General features: G+C 47.9%; 2 protein-coding genes across 2 annotated transcripts in view; one reads left to right on the plus strand and one right to left on the minus strand.

The window, feature by feature from the left end:
- mmy (UDP-N-acetylglucosamine pyrophosphorylase mmy) overlaps positions 1-16,337 on the minus strand; it is a 73,323-nt gene extending 56,986 nt beyond the window's left edge. The window contains exons 1-2 of the mRNA XM_089542808.1: positions 16,188-16,337; positions 723-1,192 (exon numbers count right to left, since the gene is read on the minus strand). Of these exons, the coding sequence (XP_089398934.1) occupies positions 723-781 (59 nt within the window). The 5' untranslated portion in view covers positions 782-1,192; positions 16,188-16,337. The remainder of the gene's footprint in view (positions 1-722; positions 1,193-16,187) is intronic.
- Positions 1-19,324, plus strand: part of Cdc50 (cell cycle control protein 50A) — a 46,631-nt gene that overhangs the window by 17,320 nt on the left and 9,987 nt on the right. Inside the window, exons 3-7 of the mRNA XM_089542819.1 lie at positions 16,208-16,437; positions 16,873-17,006; positions 17,141-17,275; positions 18,219-18,411; positions 19,160-19,288. Of these exons, the coding sequence (XP_089398945.1) occupies positions 16,208-16,437; positions 16,873-17,006; positions 17,141-17,275; positions 18,219-18,411; positions 19,160-19,288 (821 nt within the window). The remainder of the gene's footprint in view (positions 1-16,207; positions 16,438-16,872; positions 17,007-17,140; positions 17,276-18,218; positions 18,412-19,159; positions 19,289-19,324) is intronic.

Here is a 19,324-nt window from a genome sequence, read left to right on the forward strand (position 1 = left end):
ACGAAATTCTCGAAAGCGCGCAAGCAATGTTATTCCGGAGAGTTTTCGTTTCAAGCAAGAAGGCGACCCGCAGGTCGCACTTGCAAGTGTGAACAATGGTGGTCAAATGTTTAGGGGGTTCCCCCAAGGTGGAGTAGAATGTTGACGAACTGTTGCCTGGTCGCATGTCCTTTCGACTCGCACGTAAGTGGATCGCCCTGCGCATCGCATGCAACAACTGACAACTACGATCAACAAGTGTCTCGCTTTATTTCTCACAGCTGATAGTACTTCGCATATTTCGAGCATATAATTATACCGTGGACTTACCTCTAGTTACATGTCATACAGTACGACGTTAATACTCACTCGAGAAACGCATTTTACAGTCAAATGGGCCTCCTCATCGTCGACCGTCTGCTCCACACAGTAGACGCGACTAATCAGTTTCCCCCCTTTAATTAAGTTTGCATTGCAGTACTGCGCGTCAGTCTGAACGATCTTATTGTGGCTCATGCAGGCGACACATCGCGACAGCGCGGGCGCGCGCACGTGCAAGGAAGCGCGCGTGCAAAGAAGCGTGGTGAAAGCAGCGCCCCAGTTTCTACTTTTCTCCCATAGATGGCGCTGCACATCAGGCGCAGCAGCGCCACCCGGCGATGCTTTGGGAGCCTATTTCTCTCCCGTGTGCGCTTGACATACGTTATCCCCGCCCACATGGCAGTTTTTCGCAGCCGCCTCACCTTTGCTCCGTGTCTGCGTGGCGCCTGGTGGGTTCCAACCGTGTCTGCGTCGTCGGCATTTCCGTTCTAGCCTGACCCCACTGACGGCCTTGGTAGACGCGGTTTCGGTTGCGGTTGTACTCGACGGTGACGTCTGTTGATCGCTGCCGGCACTCCCAGCCAGGGCACAGGAACCAAAAATCACCCCACGACACAGAGATCGTAGATCACGGGTGAAAGATCACCAGCGCACAGTGCAGCAGCGGAGGCGGCAGCAGACGACGGCGAGCAGACGGCAGGCAGCAGCAGCGCGGTAGCAGACGACGACCGAAACCAACCACGTAGGCGCGCGCAGACCAAAAAAAAAAGCGGAGCGACACTAGCGCCCAACGTCACGGCGCGGACGTCGTCGTCGTCGGCGCACTCGTCAACGTCGTCGCCGGTGGTGGTGATGCCGTCATCCGTCGCCGCGCCGCTATATCACCGGCCATCTGCGAGGATAAGGGTTAGAAAGAACAATGAGGAAAGAAAAAAAAATGCAGCGAGAGCAATAGGGAGATGCAACGAGCGACGTAGCGCCTCACGAGCGGCTTTCCATCACTTTTAGTAGGCAGCAAAAGTTAACGAGATGCGGGCTTGCGAAAAAAAAAAAAAAATCTGGCGCAGTCACGCAAAGCAATGCTCTGAATTGCATGCGAGTATGTTGAGGCGCAGATTCGCAAGCACACGCGTCCCGCAAACGTTTGCCGGAGACTTCACCCTTCGTCACTGGCTGTCGCCGACACTTGCAAACCGGCGTGGCGCTGAATAAGGACAGAATAGAACGAAAGGAAAGGGACCGGTCTAGCACACCGGCCCACGAATGTTGCTGTGCGCTGAAATTTTGCAGCTAAGTTCTCTTTTCTATCTGTACTTTCAATCTTTACACAATTTCTCAAAGATTGGTATGGTCTGTGGTGTTTTACTCTTGAAGTAATATATCGGCTGTGACTATACAATGTAATGAGGGACGCCATAGTGTAGAGCCCCGGATTAATTTCAGCCACCTGAAAGTATTGCATTGACATCGCACAGCACACGAGCGTGTTTAACGTCGCCTTCATCGAAATGCGACCGCTGTGACAGGGATTCGACCCTGCGTACTTGGGCTCAGCAGTCAAACGGGTTATGCCCACAGCCTATATAGGTAATTGTAGCTGGTTCAGTTGGTAAAGGCACTCCGATTATTTGGCAGGCAAAAACATGAATACCTCTGATCTGCGAAGTGCAACTCCAACTGCTGTGTTGCATATTGTCTAGCTAATCATGCAACAAAAAAATGGTGTTGAAAGGTAAGGCGGTGCGAACTAAAAGGCGAAAGAAATGTAATGACGTTTAGGTTCACAGGGAGTCTTGCTCAAGACGTGTGGGAGCTGAAACGTCATTTCATTGCTTTCGATTTTTAGTCGGCGCGGTTTCTTTATCTTTCGTTACATTTTATTTATTTTTTTTGCATCAGCAGCTAGGCAAAGTGTACTCAACATAGCTGCCAATTGGAGCTGTACTTTGCAGATCAGAGTTATTGATGTTTTCGATGTCATTAGTTTTCGCCCTGTGATGTTTTTCATGGCAAATTAGCACGCAGACGAGGTTCCGTCGATCCCTTGATTTCAAACTTGGAGAAGTCGTTATTATCATGTCTCTACGATATGCAATTCCAGATAAAAACGTTGCTCACACATGGAGCCGAAAATAAATTTCGCAACAAATATAGTGCCAAATTTAGGGGGTCGGGATCAAGCTAGAAATTACATTTTCTTGGAAGGCCAAGGTCCAAGAAATGCGTTGAGCAATTAGGACCCCCCCCCCCCCCCTCTCAACTGATGAATCCTGGTGTAAAGAAATAAACGTTGGCGCTCTGCACTGTAAACTTGATTACTTGGCTTTCTTGACGCCAGCACAAAATATTTAGGCAGACGAAAAAAAAGTCGTTTTTGAACAGTAATGTCAAGAGGCGCCTGAAAGAGTTGATGCGAACCCGCTTAATTCAAACTGCCCGTTTCTTCGAATTGTCCATTTGGTCCAGTCAAGATCAGTCATATTAAATTATATTGCTGTTATGCATTGCCTGACGAAACCTATAGTCTCATCAGTTGGAAATCATTATTGCTAGCGCTTAGTGAACACAAGAGACAAAGAACACAAATACACAGGACACACGCTAGTCTTCAACTGCCGTTTATTCGAAAAACAATCAATATAAGACATCTAAAAAATTCTGATACTCACACACGCGCAAAGCAACGCCATGCTTCAGGAACAACACTTCTTTTTTTGATAGATTGACAGATGGGGTGCTGACGCATTTCGAACCTTCTGTATCAATGCACAGAGCTTCGAAAATTTCACGTTCCGATTGCGTTTTTATTGTACCCAGAATGCTTGTTTCTTGAAAGACTAGGTGTGCAAGGTACAGGGTACCTTGCACACCAGTACCGTGCAGGGTACCAGGGTACCGGTCGCCAGGGTACCGTTCGATAAAACAGCGTTTGCAGAGCGCAGCGAGATCCCCCCCCCCCCCCCACACACACACACACACACCTAGTCTTTCAAGAAACAGGCATTCTGGGTACAATAAAAACGCAATCGGAACGTGAAATTTTCGAACCTATGAGCATTTACAAAGAGGGTTTAAAATGCGTCAGTACCCCGTCTGTCAATCTATCAAAAAAGGAAATGTTCCTGAAGCGTGGCGTGCGCGTGTGTATCAGCATTTTTGAGATGTCTTATATTGATTGTTCTCCGAATAAACGGCAGTTGAAGACTGTCTGTCCTGTGTATTTGTGTTCTTTGTCTCGTGTGTTCACTAAGCGCTAGCAATAATGGTTTCAAACGCTTTCCAACTAGCCCAAGTTTCCGCCTTAATAAGTCTCATCAGACCTCGGCTGAACCGTTGCTAGCCTGTCAAAAATAATTGATTCTACTAACAATATATCAGCACTCTTTCTGGGCCTATCGCTACAGTTAGGCATAAACGATGTACTGTTGCATACCTTCGTACAGAGAACTTCGCCAGCTATCGAACTTCGCCAACATTCACTAATCCTCTAATGTTGTCTAACACTCCTCCAACACTCACCGACACTCGAATGTTGCCGAGCACTTCGACAACTTTCAACAACAATGGAATGTCGCCGAGCATTTGGCCGACATTCAACTGTTGCCGAGTGCTTAGCGAACATTCGCCGACTACAACAGTGCGTGAGAAAGGAGATCAGGGTGAACGCAGCACATACACACACTGCACCTTCCCCGCGAACAGAAAGCGCCAACTAAGATGGACGCTTCACGCAGCCAGCCGCGCACGTTATCTTCGCTTACATCAGCAAGCAAACAAGGTTCGCGTGCTGCGAAGACAAGATAATAGCCAATCATCGCTTACTCAGCGCGCAAGGCCCGATAAAAGGCCGGCAGCTGACAGTGGAGAGGGGCTTGTAACTGCTAAACTACACCATGCAGAGCCGATAAAGCTCGAGATAACAACGCAACCTTGACTCCGTGACCGCAACATTGGGTATGGAGCGGTCAAAGACTCCGTGTACACTCGAAACAAGACTCTAGCGCATACCCTTTCAAGAGGAGTAAGCTATCCTTTATCGCGCAAGAAGACAAGCGTACACCCTTTTTACTCCCATATACGGCAGATTTAGTGCCGGATCGTCTTATACTTTTCTACTCGTTGCGAAGCCTTTTGCTTAACGCAGCGGTAAAGGTTGTCGAAGCGCCGTCCGGCCGCTATCGGGGTGAGCGTTCCAACCGAGCGGAGACGCATCGAGAAGCAGCGAGGTCCGTGTCCCAGCCCAGAGCGAAAGACGCCCGTCTGTTCATTGCAGCCAAATATATACAGGCCCAATGACGTCACGGTTCTCACGTGACACGAACGCAGACACATGTCAGCACATCCCCCTTTTTGGACAACATCAGAAATCCCGTTATCACATTTGAGGCACTAACTATACTTCACAGGCAAATGTGCGAACTTTACAGCCAGGTAACAACAGCTTTGTTCTGCTCAAAAAAAAAAAAAAGAAACACTCCGCATGGCTCAGCCCGAGAACGCGCACACAACAAAAGGTTACTCATCATATCCCCAGCGAACGGGAGGGCGAACTTCTCTTCCCGACCTGGTCACCGTGACTGGAGCCGAAGGCACCTGGCGTTCGGCTTTTGCTTCGGCCGGACAGCTGTTTACATTGGCAGGCGCGTCCCTGACTGACTCACCTGGCTCCTCCTGACCATGTTCATTGGGAACTCATAACTTCCTTTTGCTTTCCCAACAATTGGCAAGCGGTTTAACATAATTCGTCGATTACGGCGCAACAGAGCACCTTGTTCTGTGCGTACTACGAAGGACCGCGGGGTAGCTGCAGCGCAAACTACAGTGGCCCTGGTTTTCAAGTCTTGAACCCACACAGGATCACCGACCTTCAACCGAACGAGATCCCCAGCACGATGACGTTTGTTGTAGTAACGCGCTTGCAATTTTCGATTCCAATGATTCTTAGCTGTAACATCAGTCATTCTACTCTGTGTTGGGCCCCGCAGCTGAGGTGCCATCTGAACACGAGTCGACCCATCAGGATTTCTGCAGGACTGTAGCCCAGCACTCCTGGTGTCGCCCTATATGCGAGAAGTGCGAGGTAGGGTCTTTCGGTTCAAGTACAAGACGCTTGATTGTTTGCACCATTCTTTCCACTTCCCCATTTGCTTGCGGGTGCCTTGGGCTTACAGTCACGTGACTGAAACCATACTCAACAGCAAAAGTTTCAAACTCGGAGCATGCAAATTGCGGTCCATTATCTGTCACTACCGTTTCCGGAATGCCATGACGAGCAAAAATGCTGTTCATCCTTTCTATAACGGTTAGAGCTGTAGTTGAAGGCAGAAGCGCAATTTCCGGGTAGCGAGACAGATAATCGACCAGCACTAGCAGTTTGCAGCCAAATATATAAAGGCCCAATGACGTCACGGTTCTCACGTGACACGAACGCAGACACATGTCAGCACAAAGGTTTGCACATTCTGGCGCCGAAGCGATTTGACAACGATCAATTTAGGCTTAACCAACACTATTTCAAGTGCTATATCACAACTTACTTCCCCATAATGCTGGACGAAATGTACGAACTTAGCTAGCAGCTTGTACCTACAATCTACACCATCAGCTTTTTGAAAAGTAAGTGACTACCGCATAAGGAAGAATAGTGATTGGTATTTTTTAGCCCAAACGAAAGCAGTAACTTTTAAATCGCGTTACACTGACCTCTGCATAAAGTTACCGCGCTGGGGCGTCGCGTCGACCAAGGGGCACATCCATCTGTTTGAAGAGCGGTCAGCATTGTTCATTAGAGCGAATACGAACTCGCTAGGTGTCTTGCAGAACACACGCAAACTCACTCCAGCGGCGTAGAACTTTTAAGTTACGAGGGAGAAAAAAAACAACAAAAGTTGCACGATTGTAGTACACTCAATTTTTCAATTCATTAAACAAACTTTATAAAAAACTTCCAGCCCAGCAGAGTTTCAACACGCGCAAAAATTTTGCAATGAACTATAGGTCAGCTGCCATTGATGACGGCTTGCGGCCCCGTCATCCGAAGCTGGCGCCATTCCTCCAACCATTCCTCCATGTCATACAGCAATCTTTTAAATTTTACAGAGCAGCGTAAAGGTTCACTGCACAGAGATCACGTCGTACGCATGAAATGACGTCATCATCACGTGACGAGCGGTGCAGCTGCTGCGAAACCCAAGTGCCGGTTCTGTGCCTGTATATGTAACTTCAGGACAAGCTTCGTGACCCAAAAAAATAAATAAATAAAAGGCCATCAGAGGGCTTTATTACTCCTCTAACTCCGTCCCTCTCTGTCACATACACACAACGGAAACCGCGTCAACAGATAACAACAGTCGCAAGTACTATGACGGTCAGAGGTTTACTAAGCTATTTCGATCACAGAACAAAAATATATAAGAAAACAAAGCAAGCAAAGAAAAAAAACTAAGCGGATGGCTATGTGTGCTTGCTGGGAGAGAATGCGTTCATCCAATCTGCCAGCGACATTTAGTCTCGCCAGTCAGTCAGTAAACCGAAGAAATAAAAATTCAAACAGATACGGTGCCTGTCTGGTCGCAATTACGAAAGCAAACGCGCAGCAGAACAGGATCGAGTTCTGTTCGCAGCGGCTGTCCCAGCGTGTTTCTGTGGACAAACACCGGAGGAATTCTGTGTCGAGAAACTACAGTTCGCAGTAAACGCCGTTTGGGTAAGTGGGCTCCTATTTAATGTGACGCAGTTAGGCTCTGGTCAGAGGGCGCTGATGTCGCCTGCTTTAAATGCGTGACGATTTACGCTCCTCTGACAACACCTTGTAGCGGTCACGTTCTTCACACCGCATGTGGTATGCGGGGTTTCATTTGATTTGATTTGATTTGATTTGGCTCCTCGGTATTCGAGAGGAGGCTGGGACAGAAGCCTCCCAGAAAGCCTGACAAAGGTCAAAGCCCCCCTGTATACAGTCCAGCAGCAGTTTTCTGTCTGCCGTGTGTTCTAGAGATGTTGAAAAAAAAAAAAAAACACGCTGAAAAAAGTTGTATGGTGCAATAAACTCGTAGAGTTTGTCAGACAAATGTCACACAATTATCCTACAAATCATACATTTGTCACGCAGATGTCATACAATATCATACAAATTGCATGACATTTGCATGACGAAGCCTGTGTGAGGTTATTGCATTATACAACTTTTTTTTCAGCAGGGATAATACACAGACAATGAATATGTCTCACAAACTATACACGTGACAGATAAGCACACAATGCTAGAAATTCTTGATAATGTAGCCAGTGTGAACCGAAACGACACGTGGGGGCTATGAGGGACGCCCTAATGGAGCGCTCTGAATTAAAACCACCTGGGCTCCTTTAAAGGGACTATGAAACAAATTTATTGAGATTATGTAAAGATAGGCAATCCATCACTCGTCACTCCAGCGCAAGAATTTTTGAGCTAGCATCAATAACAACGAAGTTATAGGCGATTAAAAATCACCCTCCTCCTCTCCCCCCTCAACTCGTACGCGCGGGGCACCATAAAAAAATAAAGAAAACAGCTCCGGGACTGGGCTCCGCCCATGAAAACGTCATTCGCTGACGTTCGGTTTACAACTTCCGGTTGTCGCACTCGCGAGGAGCAGCGTGCGTCGGCAGCGTCTCTCCGGTCTCGGCGCTTTCTTGGATTGCGGCGCGCGTCGGGTTTCTTTGCTAGTTGGCACAATGGACCCGGACCTGTTCCCGGCTCACACAATGTTTTATTTTTTTTGTGCGCTGGTTCGGCCGTCACACCGATGCTGCCAAGTCTTGGTGTGAAACACCGTGCATATACTGAGCCTAGCTCTCGAATGATGTTGGACACCCGGCTGCGGGATCGCAAAATCGCGCCGCCCGACTTAGAACACAAGGAACATACGGTATTACGGTCGTAAAACGGACGGGAGAGTCAAAGAAGGTCGGGACCGAGTCTGCATGTCGAAGCAGCAGCCGAATGTGAACAGCAGCAGTACGTAGCCGTCAGGCCAAGGCCCTCCGCGACAGCTAACGCTTCGAATTCGTCCTGTGCCCTAAGTAAATGCGGCACCTTTTTTTAAGTTCTCGTAGATAAAATTGTCTTCCGATCGCAGTAAGCTGGAAACTCACCTTCCCGGCGGGAAGAAACAGTGTCGGCAGCGACTTCGGTCGAAGCTTCAGCTGCTTGACATTCATGCCTGACTATCGAACGAGCGCTGGGTTATAGTAGTAAGCGTCAGGTGCGAAGTGTCGACCGCAAACGCGGAGTCTTCGGCGTGCGTGCGACGCTGGCAGTCCGATGCGCTCCATCCAGGCTGCTCGCTCACGCACGTCTCTAGGAGTAACATGCCTGAGTTCAACACCTCGCCAGTCACTGGGTTTGCAGCCGACGACACAGCAAGGCGTATTCATCTTGGGCGGTCGAAAAAGGCACTGCTAGTGGCTCCCGAACTCGCGACAGAAAGAGGCGGCAGAGGTAAATTAAAACCATATGCGCGAAGGCAATGCCCTCGCTCGCGCTTGCCCCAGGGAGTCGCGCGGCAGCTCGAGCAGACGATTTTCACCGCTACCGGAAGTGTGCCCGTGACGTCGAAGCTGCGGTGGCTCTAGCGAATGACAGCGTGTGGTGGCCTGCCGACGTCATGGGACTAGTGACGTCTATCTTCCCGGTTTTGGTTTCAGAATTGCTCCCTACGAAGACACCAAGCGGCCCGCGAATTTTGAAAAACACGGTTTTTAAAAATTCATAATAAATTGCCGGCTGAGTTCCGAAGACTCATACTTGGTGTCAATGCTTCTGAGCATCACTTCTAACATTTGCAAGCGGCTTTTAATTCTTTTCATGGTCCCTTTAACGTACGCTGACGTAGGACGTTTTTTTTTTTTTTTTTTTTGCGTTTCGCCTCCCTCGAAATCCGGTCGACGCGACCCGGACCTGAACCCGTGACCCTGGTATCAGCAGCCGAACGCCAAAGCCACTGAGTCAGCACAGTGTGTAGTTAGACCGAAGGTGTTTCACATAAGATTTTACACAATTCTTAAAAATCGGTTTCTCGACTTTGAAGAGCGCTTTTTTTCGGCATAGCACTGTGAACGGTATAGTACATAAGAATACAGCTAAGACGTGCTAACTAGCAGGATGGTTAACTAATACTGAATAGTTAAATTTTTAACTATTCCCGTTAGTTTTTCGAATTTCGAAAACGCAGTTACCCTCGGAGCTGTGGCCCAACAAATTTTGGCTACGTCGCGCCAAAATACACGTGCTTTCGAGAAGCTTGCAGGCAAAGCAACCTCTCCAGTGCACGCAACTCGTCGGGCTACACGCCTTTGAATAATTAAGGAGCCTAACGGTAATAGTTAAAAAGTTGACTTATCAATATTAGTTAACCAGCCTACTAATGAGCACGTCTTAGCTGTATTCTTATGTACCACACCGCTGACAACGATATGCTGTAAAAAGTTGAAAAAGGCCATTTTTAAAAATTGTGTGAAGTCTTAGGTGAAACACCCTGTATATAGAAACCCATCTTCAGTACTTTTACGGCTAAGAATAACCTCCTCCTATGTTTCAGGCGATTCTAAGAACTGTCTTTAAGCAGCCATGGCCGTTAGACAATGTATATATAACGAATGTATAGATGCCCATTGTATCATAGCGAAAGGTCACCTGCATCTGTCTTCTGAGATGATTCTAAGAATCGCCTTCTAGCAGTCATGTTCATTAGACCACAAGCACAGACCCTTCGAGTACTTCTGCGAGGAAAAGCGAAAAGACTGCACTAACCGGTTGATATGATTACGTGACAAACGTAATCCGTCATCCAGGATTAAATTAAGTAGGAGCGGGAAAGGGGGGAAGGGGGGGGGGGGGGGAGGGTGCGTCATTCAAACTGAATCACATGTTCGGAGGGAAAACTGCGAAAAAAAAAAATTACCGACGATTACGTTACTTCCTAATGCGAAATTTGAGCGCAGCAAATAAGCTGTTTCACCTTTTCGATAGATTGAGGCAAAGAAATCGAGCAACACATGTATGCGCTATCACAGAATTTTTTTTTTTTATTTTTCACACGTATTCGCAATTTCGGCTCGGGCGGTGCACATATACAGATCCGCCGCCACCGATCTGGCTCTCTGATTGCCACCGCACAGGGGTTGCATTGGAGGAGGAGCGAAGAAAGGAATTAAGTTCGAGCCGGCGCTTTGACAACCGGAGACTCGCAGGAAGAGGGGGGAGGGGGGCGGCGTGTACACCCAGCGGCAAACGATGGGGGCAGAAGCGCGCGCAGCAAGCGGACAACACGATAAAGGGAGGAGGGAAGAGATAGCAGCGACTGACTGATGCCGCTGACGCCGATAGCGCTGGGGGGATGAAAGGGGGGCGGAGCTGGTTACGAGGCCGACGACAACGCCGACGCCGACGACGACGCGAAACCCAGGAACGGACGCCAAAGAGCTGCGCTCTAAAAAACTCCCGGGCTACATGGAAGCGACAGGGATACCTGCATCAGCAGAACGTAGTGGGCGAGTCGGTACCTGCATATATCGCTCCATTCATTGCACCTCCTCGTCCGCAAATCCTCCCCTGCCATAGGAGGAAAATTCTCCAGAGTGTCCACTGCCTCGCCAAAACATTCTAGTTTTCGAACCGCAGAATGCGAAAGATTTTAGTTACGACATACGACGCCTCCGCCTTTTATACCAGAGGAAAAAAAAAACACTGTTATCTTACTGACAAAGGACGTCTATTCTGCAACATAGCAGCATTAAGAACAAAGAACACAGGTCTTGCCGTCTTCCCCTTCGGTAACAAAAAGAACATCCCATGGGCGGCAACGCCAAGCAAGCAAAACCTGTGATAAGGCCCACTCCATGACGCGGTTGAATAACCACGGGCATCGGCTTTGATTCCGCTAAATTCTTATCGGTTGAAGCCTGTTACCCAGAGATTTGCTCCCGTTTCTGCAAGAAGCAGCGCAAAAAAATAAGCGTACGACACTGGGGAAGTTATGAGGCGCTCTGAGCAAGTCCACGAATTCAAACAAAAGCATAAAATCGGAGATTTCGAGCTCTTACAGCGAGACCATCGCCGTGTAGTTCTTCATATTCAGAGCGGTAACTCCACACCTTTCTCAGTGGAAAAATTCCATCAGGAAAGAAACCACACAGATTTTTTTTTTTTTCGCAATGGAAAATATTGAATGTGTGAGACAGCGTGTGTGTGACAGTTTAGACGTAACGGGTTATTTTTTCGGCACAGTACCCAGTCGTGGCAAACTTCAGGAAACGGTGGTGTGCATAATTCAACCGCGCAAAACGACGAGGCACGAAGAGAGGAAAGCACAGGACAAGACGCGGAACTTCAGCTAAGGTTTACTACAAGGAAAACCTCATTTATACAAGATTCGTAATCACACCTGATAAACAGCCGACACCATCACATTATACAGGCAGGTGGGCGCGCGTGGCACAGGTTAGCATCTAGATAGTTGACTTCCTTCTTGGATAACGATACTGAAGTGGAGCTGATGCAACGGTCATTTCCTTTTTTTATGCAGTAGGCTTCAAAAATTTCCCTACTAAGCTGGGTCGTTAATTTTTTCAAGACAATTGTGTCGCGGAACCTGGGCGTGCACTTGCTACAATGGCGACAATGTCTTGCCAGTTCCCCGCCCCCGCCAATGATTCAACGGCTGCGCGATGCTCCTGAAGTCTAACATTCAGGCCAAAACGGGCCAAAACGGGTTCATTAGTAACTCGTTAACTATCATGCCATTTCGCTATAACTCTTACAGTTAGTCGCCCAGTTGTAATCAGATTTGTAAGTGGTAGTTAGGAATAGCAGAGTCCCTCAAAGCTATTGAAGGACTCTGGTAATATTCACGCCTGTGTTTAGGTTTTCAAAAGGGCGATTTAGATAGGCGCAGCTAGTGTTCCACGGCTCTGAGTGTTCCTATATTTGCTCTCGCAGGGAGCAGAGTTTCGCGACCGTTTTCCCCGCGCCGCTCGTAACGCTAATCGCAGACCGGCGATCACATGACCCCTATGACGTCAAATGTTGCAATTCGTGTCGGCTCATACCCAACCTGTGAGCCGCAGGAGGCTATTCGCTCCCATCTTGAGCGCAGTCTACTTTGTTCTCCGACTGAGGGGGGTATTGTATAGCCACCACGGGGAGGAGCGGCCTCCAAACTGCCACTTTATTAGTTGCGGCCCAGTCAACTTGAAAGGTGCAGCGCTGCTTCTGCGCATGCGCGTATTTCCCTGAGTAGCACGGCTCCTGCCACACGAGAAGCGGCTTTCCCGCAGAGCTTGGAACAGCATTTAGCATACCGGTTTTACGTACGCTTGTTGCGCACGCGCAGTGGTCATACCCGGCCGCGTACTTGCGGCTACGCATGCGCAGATCGCCTTGAGGCTGGCCCAGATGGCGCCGGGTACCCAGCAGCTATAGTGCCTATACAGCAGCTGTGCGCTTGCATGCCGCATCAGGACCAATCAGCGCGTGCATACTGACGGTGGGCAGGCTCCCGCCGCTCCGGTAACGGTAACAGGGTACACGGTATGCTAACGGTGTGTAATGACGGACCTTCGCGCGGCTGTTCCCCTGCGGGAGCATACAATGATACACTCAGCGCAGCGGCCCAAGAAATTCTGCCTCTCCGGGCGTTTCAAAACCGAATACAGGCGGCCGCAGAGCGCCCACAGCCGCACCCAGCACCTCATGCCCAGCACCTCAGCAAGAAGACCCAGAAGTGGTAGCGAGGGAGTTGGCTACTGCGCGATCGCCTCCTCGCCATCGTGTGCCCTTTCGTTGCAGCCGCGTGTTTACCACAGTTACTACGCATGCGCAAGGAGGCTAATAGCACACTTGCCTCCACCGTTATCGTGGTGCTCCCAGTGCATTGTGCGCGAACTGCGACAGCCATGACGTCAAACAAACAAAGCATAACTGCAGCTTTTCGCTTGTATATCCAGGCTTAACCAGAGCTAAGCCACTGCCAATTTTCCCTCTACTTCGGTGCTACAGCCAGTTGACTGCAATCTTCTTTTCTGTGCTGTACCATTGTACTTATTCGACGGCTCTCTAGGGGCTATCTTGATGTAAACTGGCGACATTCCTGAGTTTACTCAGAAGAGGGAACTGCTTCCCGAGACCTTTTGGTTGGAAAACAAGCTTACGGAGAAACTGACTGACAGATTTCTGCAAATGGTCCATTGGTGGCTCGGCATGCGTCCACTGTTTATAGAGTTGTGTGTGTGAGAGTGGTTTTGGGGTGAAGACAAGTGTGTGACTGCGTGTTCGTGCTTTTTTTTTTGGTGGAGTGCGTGGTCAAGGGCAGGTGTTTTCTGGCATGCATGCGAGCCGCAACAAGGGTCATCGAGAGCACCTGCAGATTTTGTTTATGTGCAACATCATTTTCGGCGGTTTTTTTTTTTCTGAAAAAGAGGCAGAGGGGGGACAGTTGAAATAAAAAGTTACTAGTAACGTGACACCTCACGTTACCGGAAAATGTTAACGTAAGTACGTTACCGGTTACAACTCCGAAATGGTAACGAGTACATTACTAAGTTACCGAAAAAAGTAACGCGTTACCGGTAACGTCGTTACTTGTAACGCGTTACCGACAACACTGGTCACGACCAGCAATTGAGATAGAGTGTAAAGGAAAGTTGTGGAAAGTTTACAATGATGCATTCTGTTGACAGGTAACTGTCTCGACCCGCTCCTATCCCTGCTCTATTGTGTCCTTTCAACAACTTCCCTGTCATACAGATAAAGGGGAATCCCCTCCATTTTCGCTCGAGATTACGAGATTGACATCTGCAAAAGAGGATTTTCGGTTGGAAAATTGTAGAGGGCGCTCGGTATTCTGCAAATTGGCAATTATCTAAGCCATAGGTGTTTTTTTCTCTTTTTTTTTTGCTGCCGGAAAAGAGTTAACGCACACTGAAGTGAACCAAGCGCAAAAAAAAATAAATAATCGGTGTCTCTGAGTTTGCTCCCAAACCTGGCGAACAGTGTCGATATCTGTATTTTGTTCCCCCCCCTTTTCTAGCTTACATGCAAAAGATCCGTTTTCGGCGACGGTGCAGACTACAATTTAACCGTGCTATTTTATCGGTACAAGTCAACTTCAGTTTGTCCCCAGTTTCAGTTTGAACATTCACTTGTGTTCAACGCTATACACTGTACTCTTATGTAGGTCATACATAATCATGGGACTGGTAATTTTGGGGACAAAATGTTTTCCTATTGGTCGGCAGTTCCGCACGTAACACGGTTTAGACGTCATGCCTGCGGCGTATAAATCGTAAAAAAGAATATTGCTGAACACTTTAATTGGCGAGCATCGCGACGTTCAGAGTTCATGAGTTTACAAGGATTGCAACAGATGCCCATTGTTTCGCTTTGTAGAATGTAGCACACAAACGCGACAGCACGCGGCTTCACCACTTTTTGAAAGTGTTACTGTATTGGTAAAAATCACTGACGAGTGCCCTCGTTAATTTGGAGCATTAATTGCAGTTGAGCATCAATGAATTTCAAGGGTCACAGCATTCAGGCACACCGCGCCGTGACTTTCACTGATACACAGTCTGTCAAACCATCCATCGGCCTCATCAGTTTTGAGGCGTTTTCAGAAAAGGCTGTATGTAGCGCGATTCATAATCACATAATTTTCCGATGCTTGCGATGAGATCTCCCCACTTCCTTACCCTTAGATCTTCTGGAGTTCACATCCTCTCAGCCTCTTCCCACCACCCTCATCTTCTTTCCAGTGTATGTCATTGGACTAAGTAATTAATACGCTTTGTGCTTACTAAGTGATCGAGGTCATAAATGCAAGTACACTTCAGTTATGACCCATACCATTGCCGAGACCTCGAGACCGGCGGGAGCATACTGTATTTTATTTCAACTGTACACAATAACATACGCACGGTTTGGAAAGGAAAGAAAAAGGCTTTTTTATTTCCAAGAGAACGCGTGCGTTTAAAAATATTCTCGTGTGGTTATATTCGAAGGAGATAGCATCCACATTTATTGAATTTATTGAACATCTAACGCGTATACGTATATCACGGAGTTAGGCAACTACGTACGGTGTTCGTAGATTTTAATGCACGAGCAGTTGCAATTTTATAAACCAGAGCCCTTGCTTCAAGACAAATAAAAAAGAACTAAGCTCACCATAGATGCCTTTAAATGGGAACTATGCAAGCTCCGCATCGTGCTTTGTCCGCTCTAACAGCTATCTTTAAGGGCAACGGAATAACACCCACAGCTGCTGCGTTGTTTTAACGTGATTCGTGGAATCGCTATTCGTACTGCAGGATTGTTGACGTGTTCACTTAACGGATTTTATTTCACTGGATTCTCGAACTCGCTCAGGTGTGTGAAACCTAGCTACATTATATATTAGCGCGGTTCAAGTTCTATCGTTAACATTGATCGGTAGAATTATAACTGGCTCTGTATGCAGTTATTGGAAACAGAACACAAGTTGTAAGTTTGTTCCTAAACAATTGAACACCAATATGTGCTTGGTTATGCGTCCAGCACGCACTGTTAAAACGCGAATGCGGGTGGGGGGAGTGGCACTGCTGCATGCGCTAAAATAACCTAGATGTTCTCAACCAGTTCAGAACGCGAAGTTTTTTTTTTTTTTTTAACGACCGGCGACGGCAGTGTCAAATGGTCGGCACACCGTTCGTGTGCGGACCGGCATGCGTTATCATGGGAATTATAGAGCGGAGGAGTTTGATGCCGCGTACTGTCGGTGCCGTGGCTGGGAGCTTGCCAAGCGCTCAGTCAGCAACCGGCGAGGAACAATCGGCGAAAGCCGCGCGAAAGGGAAGAAACAAACGCCCACCATTCCTGTCTCCTGTGCAGAACCCGTCAGACGCCTCCATCGGGGCCTCCGCAGAAGCAGCACCGAGCCGACAGAGCTATGCCGAGAGCCACGCTCGCCGATGATATCTCCGATGGGACGCCCGCCGCCGCCGGAAGTTGTCACGACCCGTTCTTGTCACGTGGCCTACTTGACGTCACGGTCAACATCCGGCGTGGTCGGGCGGCCAAAAAGATGTCGAACCCCGATCGCAAGAGCAAGAAACCGTCGAGTGAGCCGATTTATTTTCTTCTACCTTGACTTGTTTTTAATTTAATATCGCTGTGCATGGTTAAGCTGCTACGACGCAGTTCCTGAAAATGTGGGCTTGCAGCTGAAGGCTTTCGAAGGGACAGATAGCCCTTGGCTGGCACTGAACTGGGGCGTAAGCGCTGTGTTCGTGGTTACAAGTGCGATCGTTGTGACCTTACCTGACACCGTTAAGTGAACGTTTGTCGTTCACCATTCGTTTGGACAAGAACTGAAGCCTCAGCTCGGTTCGCCGGCATCGCGGATTTGAGTTAATTGTAACAATCGTGCTTCATGGCAAGACGAACAAAACGGAAATCGCTGCAATATGCGCTACCGATAGCCGGCTCTGACTCGATTTTGCCGTTGTCGACGGTCTGTTAATTTGAGAACCGTTCTCTACTGTGTTTGATTTCAGGCAGTGCTTTCAAGCAGCAGCGACTGTCGGCATGGCAACCCATTCTGACGGCAGGGACGGTGCTGCCTACGTTCTTCGTAATAGGCCTTGCATTCGTTCCCATAGGCATCGGTCTCCTAGTTTCGTCCAACGAGGTAACGTCGGCGGCTTTACTTACACGCGAAACCTGTGACCTAGTAACATTGGCGGTCTTACTTACGCACGAAACCTGCGACCTAGTTTGTTCCTCCAACTCCCTGTGCTCAGACTGTTCAACCTTCCGTGACAGGTTCAAGAGTTCCAGTTTGATTACACGGAATGCAAGGAAAAAGGCAAAAACGTAACATGCGCGTCTGTGATTCAGAACGACATCAAGAAGACATGCGTTTGCCTGGAGCGGATAACGCTTCCCGAAGATTTCAAGGTAAAATTGTGCATTACAGCTTCTTTTTTAGCGCTCGATCATTTCTTCATTGTGCCGTCCCGACGGGAACTTACTTCAAAGCATATTTTTAGAAAGAACGTTTGGATATGTGTACTTAGATGGTGTGGTGCTAAACGGTAATTCAGTACCGTATGTAGAAGGCAAGCATTTGTGCTCAAATCCAACTGTCTTCTCTCATTCTAGTGTTATTCTATTTATGCAGCACTGTCCAAGTTTGTTGCGGTCATCTGTGTGAAGCACAGATGTATCAAACGTGACATGTAGATTCTAGGCTTTTTTGCAAAGCCTGCTCTGTGGATAGCATGGACGAAATATGCATACGGGGCTAAGCCCTTGATCCTAGGCTGTCATCCTAACGTCAACACTGGTGTCACAGTTTGCAGCCGTCTTGATGTACGGTACAGTGCACAGCTTTTAATCAAGTATCTGGTGCAGCTTATTTTTTTTTGCTGAAGTATGGTGCCTACTAATGTGGACCCAAGGCTGTCTTTTTGCATATATGTCTGTGATGCTCAAAAAAAAAGATGTGTTTTTAAAAGTCTAGAGGGTTGTGTTCATGGCTATCACTTCATTGTTGCTCTAGTCTTCTCACATATATAAAACACCAAACGTCTCATGATAAACCAGCGGCAGTGCATGTAGGCAAATTGTTTTTCACTCTGCAGCAGCGTTGGAGTGTTCTATTTTTTTCTGTCATTATTGCTGAACCACTTACTGGCATTGTGTTTCTTGAACTTGCTCTGCAGGCTTTTGAGGGTTTGCAGATCAGTTCAGTTAATGTGGTGGGAAAAGTTGCTACTGATGTTGTGAGATGTGTCTCTGACAAGTAGCGTTTATCAAAATACAGAGGTATACGCCTGGTGGGGTGTGCACATGGCCTTCTAGAGGGCGGTTTAAAAAAACCTCTTCTTCTGCGTTGCAGTCAGAAGTCTATGTGTACTACGGGCTGACCAACTTCTACCAGAACCACAGACGGTACGTCAAGTCCCGGGATGACACCCAGCTCCTGGGCCGACCTCTTCAGACGAATCTCGACTGCGAGCCCTTCGCACAGGACCCCAAGACGGGGCTGCCCATTGCCCCCTGCGGAGCCATCGCAAACAGCATCTTCAATGGTGGGTTCGGTTCTTTCAGCGCAATGTCTGCTTTCTTGCTGGAGTTTCGGCTTTTCAAATCTTTGCTTGTCCTGCTTTTCTGAACAGCTCCGTGGCCAAGAAGTTGAATTCCCTTCCGTAAGCTTGAGCTGTGTAGCTCAAATTTCAGAATTGAGGTCACTGCAACAGGGCGGAGACCCTATCAGTTGTGAAAGCTTGCTTGTTCGTGTGTTTGCATTTGCATAACTGTGTGGTTTGCTGAGTGGTAGCGTTTCTAATTGATGCTGAGTTGGGGGAACCCTTGAAAAGAAGTGTGCATACACGGTGTAGGCATTGTATTGAACTTATTGTATTGTCTTCTCATCCGTTTTGCAGCAGCAGGAAGCAGTAATATTTGTTAGTCGAACATTACAGGGAGGGCCATAAGCAAGTTGCGATGACGATGCACAGATATCTAGTGATTTTTCATTTAGACAATTTTTCCTTTGTCGGGGAGCTTTATGAGTAAAGTTCAGCAAAAAGGGAATCTTAGCGGGTTTGCAGGGTGTTTCAGAAATTTTCTTGCTTTTCTGATGTGTTGAAAGGAAAAAGCACCAGAAATTCGGATTTTGGTTCGAATTGAAGGAATTTTCGGCTACAGCAAGAAACTTGACTGAAGAAACCATTTTTTTTTTTTTTGCTTTTTGGTGTCATTAAATTGACGTCAGCAACCCTGGGTGTGCCTGAAATGTGCCTTTAGATATTCTCTTTTTCTTTTTCAATCATTAAGACACGTTGAACCTCAAGTACCGCCACAAGCCAGACCAGACCAACATCGAAGAATCATCTGATGTGCACCTTCTCTTTGACAAGATCGCCTGGCCCACTGATCGCAGGGTCAAGTTCAAGAACCCACCAGGTCAGTGAAGGGGTGGTCCTGTGATCTCTCTGCTAC

The sequence above is a fragment of the Amblyomma mixtum genome, chromosome 1, assembly GCF_055824585.1.
Source record: "Amblyomma mixtum isolate Tamu chromosome 1, ASM5582458v1, whole genome shotgun sequence".
Taxonomy (NCBI): domain Eukaryota; kingdom Metazoa; phylum Arthropoda; class Arachnida; order Ixodida; family Ixodidae; genus Amblyomma; species Amblyomma mixtum.